This window comes from Poromitra crassiceps (genome assembly GCF_964638095.1).
Source record: "Poromitra crassiceps genome assembly, chromosome: 2".
NCBI lineage: Eukaryota > Metazoa > Chordata > Actinopteri > Beryciformes > Melamphaidae > Poromitra > Poromitra crassiceps.
This window is the reverse complement of record NC_139624.1, coordinates 12,352,074-12,363,144: the sequence shown is the minus strand read 5'-3', so window position 1 is coordinate 12,363,144 and position 11,071 is coordinate 12,352,074. Positions and strand designations below refer to the sequence as shown.

The following is an 11,071-nucleotide window of genomic DNA, read 5'->3' as shown; positions in this document are numbered from 1 at the left end:
GACCATGGAAACAGAAATGGTGCGGCAAGAAGAGGTCAAATGTAGCGTTAAGTCCAGCATGGGAATGATCGGACACACGCACGCACGCACGCACGCACGCAGGCAGGCAGGCAGACAGACAGGCAGACAGACAGGCAGGCAGACAGACAGGCAGACAGACAGACAGACAGACAGACAGACACGCACACACACACACACACACACACACACACACACACCACTTTGGGGTGAGCTGAACTGGCACGGTGGATTTGATACCTTCACTTTTCCTGTGGAGCGACTGAGTAGTCAAGAAGAATTTAAGAAATAATTAACTATATTATATATTATAACTATATATATTATTGCAATGCAGTTCTCAAATTCTCAATGGTTTAGAAGAAGCTGTATTGATGCAACAGAGACAATAACTCTCTCACACACACACACAGCACTTTGGGGTGAGCTGAACTGGCGCGGTGGATTTGATACATTCCTATTTCCAGTGGAGCGAGCGAGTAGTCGAAGGTAATTCAAGAAATAATGAAGTATATTGCGATGCCGTTCTCAAATACAGCTCCAGTAGTCTGCATTGTCAATGTTGTACCCGACGTGAGGCAGAAGTTAAACTCCCATCAGACTGTTTAGAAGAAGCTGTAATGACGCAACAGAGACAATAACTCAGAGGATTTGCTTCATGGTGGGAAAGCACATGATGCAGATAAACATGGTGGACTGTGAGGGATTTTGTGAGCTACTGAACTACATTGAGAACCAGGCTGTCGCGTCCCCCCAAAGCACAAGCCACACTGATTTATTTATTTATTCATTGTGGTATGCAGTGTTAATGATTAACCGATTAATAGACTGTTAACGTGTTCAATTAAGGGTTAAGGAAAATGCATGAAATTCCCATCCCTATATGAAACCCATGACCAAGATAGTCACACATCACACAACTTAGACCACACACCCCTATATGATAAGATTGTTGCTTTTAGATGTTTTATTTTTAACCTGATGAAGGTCGATAGACCGAAACGTTGTGTTAATTAAAAGTTTTTTTTGCAAGTAATTGACAGTGTGCGGGACTCCTCTTTATCTCTCAGATGTTTTATTACAGAAAGTGTATGAAACCCATGACCAAAATAGTCATGCATTGTGTCATTGTGCTACTTATGAATGGAAGAATAGTGAAAATAACTTATTGACGTTTTTAGCTGGGGACCCCTGGAACTGCCTCAGGGACCCCACTTTAAGAACCACTGAACTAAGTAACAGTGAAGGGAACCAATTCTACAGAACATGTTCCTTCATCATCATTACTCAAGTCTTCTCAGGTAGGCTGACAGTATAACAGTCCTCTTACTTTGTGTCTGAAGGTCCAGGTTCATCACTGAAGTTTGGATGAAGAAAACCTTTAGACGAGTCACTCTTCATAGACAGGTAGCTGGGTACTGGAGACTCTGCTCTCTGCCTGTGATCCTGACCTCTGAAACAGACATGTGTTATACACATCATTAGACATTATTGTGACGGCTGCACCAAATCGCCACACATCGTGTCAGTAAAACACCCTTACAAAATGCCTTTCCCTTTGTTCATCAGTTAGTTTGTAGCACATTTTACGTTTACAATACACATATCATCACCACCACCACATAACAAACTGACACATAGGCTTTGTTTCAAACATGGTCAACATTTAGTAGCATTATTGATATCGTGTTTCTCATTTGAGTGCACACATTTGAGTTAACATGTTTCTATCATTTTGCTGTGGTTTATAGAAGCTCCTTTCTTTCTCCTCCTCCATGCTGATCCACACGTGTGTCTCACTGGGAGTCGTCCGCCACCTCTTCCAGACCTGGACAGGCAAAGACTGAGCAACCGTTCTGGACCCTACTAAATACCAATGGTGGGGTGGTGGAACCTCATAGACAACAAACGGAGTAAGGATACACTGCAGGCATAGTTGATGACGCAAGTGCACTCGGTTTTGTTTCCGAGCTCGGAATAAATGTTGTAATGTGAAAGCTGACCAGAGGGGATGGGGGCAATCGTTCCCGTGAGCGGAACGGAACGGAACGGAACGAAAGAAATCGTTCCCAGTGAGAAAGCAGCCTTACTTTGTGTCTGAAGGTCCAGGTTCATTACTGAAGTCTTTGCCGATGTCTTTAGACCGGTCACTCTTCATAGACACACAGCTGGGTACTGGAGACTCTGCTCTCTGCCTGTGGTACTGACCTCTGGAACAGACATGTGTTATACACATCATTAGTTCTAGTCAAGACAGACAACAATGCATGTGATGTTGCATATTGAAATGTATTGTGTGTTTGTTAGTGTGATGAAGACCACACTGTAGGTCTTGATTAGTTTGCTTCAATGTGATGATTTCAGCACGGTGCTCCTGTTCTCTGTCATGTGTTGGTTGGCCTGTCTCATGTGTGCTACTGTAGTGCTTTCAAACTGTTTGTGCCCAAGACAAGTCAAGGAGGTTTCAGGAGGTCCCCAGCAGAAAGGGGAATATTTTATTTCATTATAATTGCATAAGTAACACAATGACAGAATGTACGACTGTGGTCATGGGTTTCATACACTTTCTGTACTGAAACCTCTAAATATATATATATATATATATATATATATATATATCAAATGGGGGTCCGTGGTCTAATTTGTGTCAGTTTAGGGGAGCTTGACGTGAAACAGTTTGAAAACCTCATCAGCACAAGGGATTTAATCCACCTTTTTTGGGGGCCCATGGCCCTCCATCCAGAATAATGTTTGGCCCTTCATAGAAAATAATGTGGCACCTCTGGTATAACAGTCATCTTACTTTGTGTCTGAAGGTCCAGGTTCATCACTGAAGTCTTTAGACCAGTCAGTCTTCTTAGACAGAGTCGGACAGCTGGGTACTGGAGACTCTGCTCTGCTCTCCTCTTCCTCCACACACACATCCATCTTCTGGACTTCAGTCAGTCTGAAAGAAGCGTGCGCACGCACGCACGCACACACGCGCACACACACACACACACACACACACACACACACACACACACACACACACACACACACACACACACACACACACACACACACACACACACACACACTTTAATATCTTTATTTGTGTTCACATTTAGAAAAGTAAAATACTCCTTGGACACAAACAATGATAGATAAATAATGGTAAATCTCAGAATGAAAAATGTATCTAGTCTGAGTCTATGAAAAAGGAAACAGCACTTGCTCCAAATGTGGTGAAGCAATAGACCAATTATACGCCTACGTCACAATGACAACAAACAGCGTCAGATGCGCAAGACGGAGGCAGAAAGACAGACTCCGCGCAGCCCTGTCAAGTAGTTTTCCAGTGGTCCGAAAACTATTCGAGCAAGACATGTCTTCGTGTTGTGCAGTGGGATGCCAGAATCGGAAAGCTATTGTAGCAGAGTATTCGGGTCTGCCTATTCACACTTGGTTAATAAAATAATAAACGATAGAGCCAGGCTGTAACGTTATAACCAGCTTCACCTTTATTCTCCCCACATATCCTGTTCTACGGCAACCGGAGGGAACATACACAGCCTCGCACACACGCAATAGAACACAACACAACACTGAACAGTCTGTTACACTATCAACAAAGCAAGGACTAAAGTTTTACCGAATCCCGTCAACTCATACTGCTTTTAATGCTAACCGTAGGTGTCTTTGGTTGCAAGCCCAAAGAGGAAATCGTTAAAAATGCCCGACTTTGCAGTGCTCGCTCATTTCATATCAGGTATGCTGTAGTAGGCTGCTAATGACAGCCACATCGCTCGGTTAGTTAACAACCAAGTAACGTTAAATCAAATGTCATTATTGAGTTGAACTGATTGGAACGAGGACATCATTAAAAATGCCCGAAATGTAGTGCTCTTCATAATCAGGTAAGCTGCCTGAAACTGTAGGCTGCTCAGCCACATCACTCGGTTAGAACGACCAAGTAACGTTACATAATGTCATTATTGAGTTGTGTGCATTATCAACATAATATATCTTTGCAAGTTACAGAATAATTATCTACGCTATCCCCAGTTATAAAGGAATGCACGATATATGTATTGCTGGCCACTCTAGGCTTGGCGAATTGACAGCGCCAGTGCGTATGGTATGGGTCTGTAAGACGTATCCCATTAACCAACGTTAATTTTGATGCATAACATTGCTTATCACTAGGCGATAAGCTGTGGTAGTAAGCCGAGAACTGCATTTTAAAACTAAAATCTAACTGTGTGTCGCAGATGAGCACAGAGCAGTCCTGACAGCGGCGTCTTTCACACAGCTCTGTCTGTGTCAATGAGCGGCTCCGGGCTTTTTGCCTACACGATGTGCGCGCAGCTCCATGTTGACAAGCTGTATAAGGGGTCTATAGACCTTTTTCATGGCAGCCATTTTGTGTCTCAAAGGCAACACAGGTGCAACCAAAACATTAATGAGGGCCCCTGGGCACTGGAACACCTAAATGGAATGGAAGTTGGAAACAATCATTAATGTTTTGGTTACACCTGTGTTTACCCTGCCTTTGAGACACAAAATGACCACTGTGAAAATGGTTGCAGAAATAGAGCAGAATTTTGCCAGTGCCTTTCTGTAGCTTTTTGGGCTGTCCTGCCCTCTGCAGGCCACTTCACAGCCAGCCTGTGGACATTACCTAGGCTTCCAAATATAAAGAGCAGCAATTTACGTTTGTACCCCAGCTGTATAATAGCATCCTTGAGCAGTTGGTACAGAGGAAGAAGCAGAAAGTGACTTTGCTGGTTCTACATTGCAAGCAGTGGTGTATTGCCAACACAGTCTCACAGACAATTGTAAAATAGCAACATTTTGGACCAACGTTGTTACAATTTCGGCTCCAAAATTGTAAAATGGTAACGTTCTGAGATTTTAGGGTTAGGGTAGGGGGAGGGGTTAGAAACGGAAAATCTCCATAAACCACACCCACCCCTGTAGAAACGTATGTTACCATTTTACAATTTTTATTTTTATTTGTAACTCTAGTTATTTTTCCAGCACCTTGGCCGAGACTTGGCTGGGTCGAGCGGTGGCCCTCCCTCACAATTTTGGAGCTGAAATTGTAACATAGCAACGTCGGTCCAAAAACGTTGCTATTTTACAATTTTTTTGGAGATCGGGTTGGTATTGCAGGGTAGATGCAGATAGACGGCGTATACCCTACCCACTAATTTTTCAGCTGGCTTTGTGTCTGCACTTCTACTGGCAGATTCCACTGGGATACGTTGCATTATGACTGCGAGGAAGACACTGGAGCTGGTCGCAGCCTGTCTAGCACCCTGTGCAGACTACAGTGACGTTTGTCACCTGCTGTCGCCTGCTGGTAGCTTGGTGCTGCAGCTTGATTGGCTGTCTTCCAGTCTATCCGTCTTCAATAGACCCTTCTCACGGGGGCCATTTTGTGTCGAGAAGCCAGGGTAAACACAGGTGCAAGCAAAACACTAATGAGGGTTTCCAAATCCCAATCATGGAAGTTGGAAACCCTCATTAGTGTTTTGCTTGCACCTGTGTTTACCCTGGCTTCTCGACACAAAATGGCCCCCGTGAGAAGGGTCTATTAGTCTATTTCAAATTGGTCCCTCCTTTCGTCGCTGCCGTCCGACGCTCATCTCTTTGCAAAGCATGCTGGGATATTAGGCGGCAGACGGCAGCGATGAGAGGAGGGGGCAGTTTGAAATCGACCGATTGAAGATGGAATGCGTAGTCAGTGAATGCCTGGGTCCACCAGACGCAGTGCTTCGCGGCACGGTCCTGAAGCTTCCACTCTGCTCCGCTAAATGCGCCCTGTGCATTTTCACTTCCCACTTGGAGTTGTGTCAAGCAGCACAGAGCAGGCTAACCTGACGCTGCCAGATGGATGTAGGTTGGTTCACATTTGTTTCACAACCTACATCCATCTGGGTTTGGCCAAGCTACCCTGCTGAAGAGGGCGGTCACTTTTTTCAAGCTACTCGGCAGGTGATTGGATGGACCGTCTGTCTGTCACCGTCTGGGCATGCCAACGCCAACCAATCAGATCGACTTGCCTTCATGACGCAGCTGCAGCGCCTCGAGAGAATTGTAAACAGCTAGGACTACAATTGAATGTTAAGAGCTAAATGAGGAAGGGCTTTGCCCGAAACGTCACATTTTTTTGTGGTCAAATAAATATTTGGGAGCAGCTGCCAGTGTGCGGACTCTATTTTTATTACTTATTTGCACTTCGGTCCACCTCTATGATCATGGCAATAACATCAGCCAAATGCTTTGATACAATATAATGATTTAACGCTACTATTTAGCATTAAGGACTGGTGAATTTTAACATATCTGTCAGTGGAATGGTAGATATTTACCCATGACTGGAGAATGTTATCTGCTTACTTTTGTGATAATAAACTAAACGGAGAAAAGACGGCCGTGTGGTGTTGTTGTTACATAATCTGCTAGTCTTGAGGCACCATTGGATAAAATGATAAGATATGTATAATTGCATATTATCAAATCAAATCAAATCAAGCAGAGGGGGTGGAGCAATGACCGGGACAGCAGGGGGATTGGCCAAGTACAACTGGGGAGAAAATGGGGAAGAAACAGGAAGGGGGGGTGGATGTGAAGGTGTGTGGTACCTGTGTGGATACAGACTGGCCTGTCCTTTGATGCGCTCAGCCCGTTCACCAGCTGCCCTCTGAAGGGGAGAGTCTGCAGAGACAACCCTCAGTCACTCACCAATCACAGCATCACATAGAATAGCACTTCTGTTCTGAAGACCAATCACAGCATCACATAGAATAGCACTTCTGTTCTGAAGACCAATCACAGCATCACATAGAAAAGCACTTCTGAAGACTTGAGTCTGACTTGTACTTTGATGACTTGAAAAGGTTTCTGAAGTCTTGACTTGAGATCTTGTGTTTGTGTAAATGACTTAGATTGAAAGTGATGAGATTTGTTCCAGCGGACGACTGAATTTAAATGATGTTTTCAGAATTTCTATGGAATGATTAAATTGATTGAAGTTGAAACTGATGATAGAAATCAGACTCATGATGCTCTTACCAGGTTGTGATCCTATTCAAAGCATATTGCATTGAAAAGTCCTGGATATTTAGTTTGATTTCACATATTAAATTGGGACTTGATCAGTGCTCTGTCAGATGTGTCGCTGCACTAATGTGACGATGACAGATTCCTCCACATTAGCAGCACTTGGTGACTGAAGTTATTCTTCATGATGTGTTCTGATTATTCACATGTAATTATCTACTGATTTCTATCCACATATTCCTCTAACACAGCGCTTTTCAAAGTGTGAGGAGTGCCTCCACTGGGGGGCGCCAGCCAACTTCAGGGGAGGGGCGACGTGGCGCGGAAAAATCAGAGAGAAGAAAATGCAGCCTCCACTGGACATGTCCATGCCGTCACAAAAGTAGCCTACGAGGTTGTCTGCAGAGAGCCTGCCTGCACACCCTCTGATGAAGGAATTTACCATGATTAATTATTTTTAAATGTACAAAAAGCAAAAGTAGATGTCTGGACATTGTAATTGATTTGTGCGTTACCCAACCCATGCCAACGGCACACAGCAATTAATTTCACCAACATGCAACAATGTAGTGACTTACTGGAAAGCCACTATTAGAAGTTTTCAATACAAAGCTGTGATTGAACAACATTGACCAGCATGCAATGGGAAACACTCACCAAGTCACCTGGTGGCCTGGAGGTGAACAAACAAGCACAGGACCAGTTAGATAATCACCTGACCTGAAAAAGATTCAGACAAAATTGAAAATCTCACCTACTCAATCATACAAAATGAGGTAAAGCACAACATTAAATTGATTTTGGCATTTTTTTATTTATTTTTTAAACAAGTTATCAAAATGACAACTGTATTTTACTCAGTATCTTCTATCTAAATTATATTATAAAAGGAGCAAGTGGGCATGGTAAATGGTAAATGGGCAATGTTTATTTGTTCTCTGTTTCAATTTTTGTCCTGCTGATATTGTCATACGAGGTATTGTGACATTGCTGATGATTGTCAAAATGAGTACGGTGCGCCCACATCCCCTCGAACCCCACAGTGACTTAGGGTCACATATCCTACAAGCCAACGTGCACATTCAGCGGAGGAGTGATGTCATCTAGGACACCATGGCTTGATGCTGCTCAGAGAGCAGCAGTCAAATGGCATGAAGAAAAGGAGAAGTTAGGGGTTATTGCATTATGATGGTATAATTCAGTAATTATAAGGTTTATAATCAGGTTTTGTTTATGTGTTTAATACATTACAAGTGGGAATCAATGTGTTCTAAATGTGTCTGGTGGATACGTATGAAACTATGGTTACAGTACAAGTACAGTAGAGTTAAAACATTATGAGTTTCACACACACAGGGCACACAGGGCCTGTGGGGTAACCATGATGTGTGTGGCAATGTGCATGCATCCGGCAGCAGAACCAGAGAGGAACACTCACGTGTAGGATGCACAGGGCCTGGGGGTATGTGTGAGTTGTTAGATGGCACATACACACACAGTTAAATACAGTGAAGTATGGGCACGCACACACATTTATATTAAGGGTGTAGGGAGTTAAATTAAGTGTGTTTAGAGGAAAAAGAGATAAATGATTTGATGATAGAGTAGGGCTGCTCGATTAATCTAATTTTAATCTAGATTACGATTTGGGCTGTCCACGATTATGAAAACAAGATAATTGACATCAAACGATTTTGCGGCTCTTGTCTCTCTCGTTCTGTCTTGTGTTATAAATCAAGCGCACCCCTTCTTTTGCTCGGCCCTCCCCCTAAGCACATCAGCTCGAGTTGTGAAATGACTGTCGTGTGAAGAGCCAAGGGACGTTTCTCCTCCCCGCTTATTTCCGGGGTAGCACAAGAATAAATGACAGAAGTCACAGAAAGAGAGCCGCTGGTCGAGAAGAGAGGTGAAACAACATATGTGGGGTGGAAACACTATAAGGTTTCGCCGAGTTTAAAGGTCCTTACACTGCGCATATCTTGCACTGTTTGTTCAAGTCTGTGGCTGTGACAGGTGGGTCAAAACTCGCATCGCAATTCCGTGCTGTAGCCTACATTCGCATCGCTCTTGATGTGTAACTGATGTGTGACGTGAATATACAGCACGGAATTGCGATGCGAGTTTTGACCCACCTGTCAAGATATGCGCGGTCGTGGCAGCACCCCGCAACACGACCTCTCCCTCTTTCGTTTAATCACTTGAAATCCACTCACAAAGTGGTCTATGACCAAGAAATAACGCTAAACGAACAAAAAGACAAAGCCCCATCTAGTTACTCCTGCCACCGCAAAGTGTCATCGATTCAGGACACTCTTTACAATGCGACCGCATATTCAACAGCTAACGAGCTCACAGATAAACATTAACAATAGCCTATTATAAACCTAAACGTAAGTCGCTTTGGATAAAACCATCTGCCAAATGAGTAATTTAATGTAATGTAAACGAACGTTACTCAATAGCGTTCTCATTTGGTTAGATTTGAGGTTTAAGGACTACTAGTTCAGATGTTTACCAACATATTGAATGTAGATTAATAGTTGCAGTTAGTTGTGGCAGTTCACTGCAACATGTACTGTATATTTATTTTAGTTTTTATATTATTTCTAAATCTTTGCACTTTTATTATTTATTTTCACTTATTTATTTATTTATTTATTTTCGATTATATCTCAAATCCAAAGACATCCAATGTTAAAAAGAAAAGCCAGTGTCAATGTTCAATAAATTCATGATGTTCTCAATGTCAATGAATAATCGTGTTAAATAATCGTGATCTCAATATCAATCAAAATAATCGTGATTATGATTTTTGCCATAATCGAGCAGCCCTATGATAGAGGGGTAAAAGAGGAAGTAGAACAGGTGCCTGCTTGAGAAATACAGTGGTTGACTGAAGATATGTGGAAATGAGGAAGTGGTGGTTGGAGAGTTTGCAGGTATGGCGTAACAGTGTTGTAACAACTGCATGATTTGGCAGAAAAGATATTATAAAAAACAGCAGAAATCATCAATTGGGGTCTTCACGTCCCCCGGCGTGCGGATGCTATCTCCGACCAACCATGGACCTGAGACCAGCCAGAGAGCGAGAGTGAACACTTGCAGAGACCCAGTCTGATTTTGATGGGTACTGGGACCTTTTCAACAAAGGTTTAAGATGTCATTGGTATCTGTCGTTAATTCACAGCTGATAGGAGCACAGGTGGATAGCACAGATGATGTGTCTAGATGGGCTTTTGGCTGATTTCCTCTGGTTAGGAAACAACAGTCTGCGAGTCGCTGAAAGAGCCGCCTGCCACAGGAAAGGAAGTGGTTTTTAACTGTTAGATGATATTACCTTCCTCCAGGCTAGCGGTTGGGAGGAAGTTTGATGTGTTTAAGCGGTAGTGAGCGAGCTGGCATTAATGAAATAGTATTGTGGGTTGATTTGATTTGAGAGCGGTTAGCGGGGTATGGCTTAAAATGGTTGGTGAAGCCGTTTTTTCCTGAAACAGGAAATATATGATATGAGTGGAAAGAACTAATTTAAAACAGGAGATCACAATTTGTAACAAAGATTATCCATAAGTTACCTAGGCTGGGGCAATTTTATTATTGGATATATAATTAGAAACATAGCCGGCATTCATAGGAGTGGGTTTTGCTATAGAAAAGGACCTAAGACAATAAGACAAATTATTCTATTTGGAGAGAATGGATATAAATGATCCATAGTTATAGAAGAGTATTTCCCATATAGCAGAGGGGGGTAAATAAATTATTTCATTAGTCACACACCTTGATTTGTAAAGTAAGAGCTATCATATGGTGAGGCATTTCCATTGTAAAGGTGTTTAAATTAATTTCTCTAACCGAGATAAAGGTGTATGAAGATTGTATAATTGTAAACAAATATTATACTAATATATATAATATAATACTAATTAATATTAATCTGCTCTCACAGCCACACTCCTAGATATAGAGGGAGCATTATTATGTGCTCAAGGTGTCGTACATTGCC

General features: G+C 42.6%; 1 protein-coding gene across 1 annotated transcript in view; it reads right to left on the bottom strand.

Moving 5' to 3' along the window:
• Window positions 1–2,847, bottom strand: part of LOC310798348 (NLR family CARD domain-containing protein 3-like) — a gene marked incomplete at its 3' end in the record, with an annotated part of 54,223 nt that extends 51,376 nt beyond the window's left edge. Inside the window, exons 1-2 of the mRNA XM_083660883.1 lie at window positions 2,822–2,847; window positions 2,109–2,228 (exon numbers count right to left, since the gene is read on the bottom strand). Coding sequence (XP_083517009.1) covers window positions 2,109–2,176 — 68 coding nt within the window. The 5' untranslated portion in view covers window positions 2,177–2,228; window positions 2,822–2,847. The remainder of the gene's footprint in view (window positions 1–2,108; window positions 2,229–2,821) is intronic.
• Window positions 2,848–11,071: the final 8,224 nt, after the last annotated feature.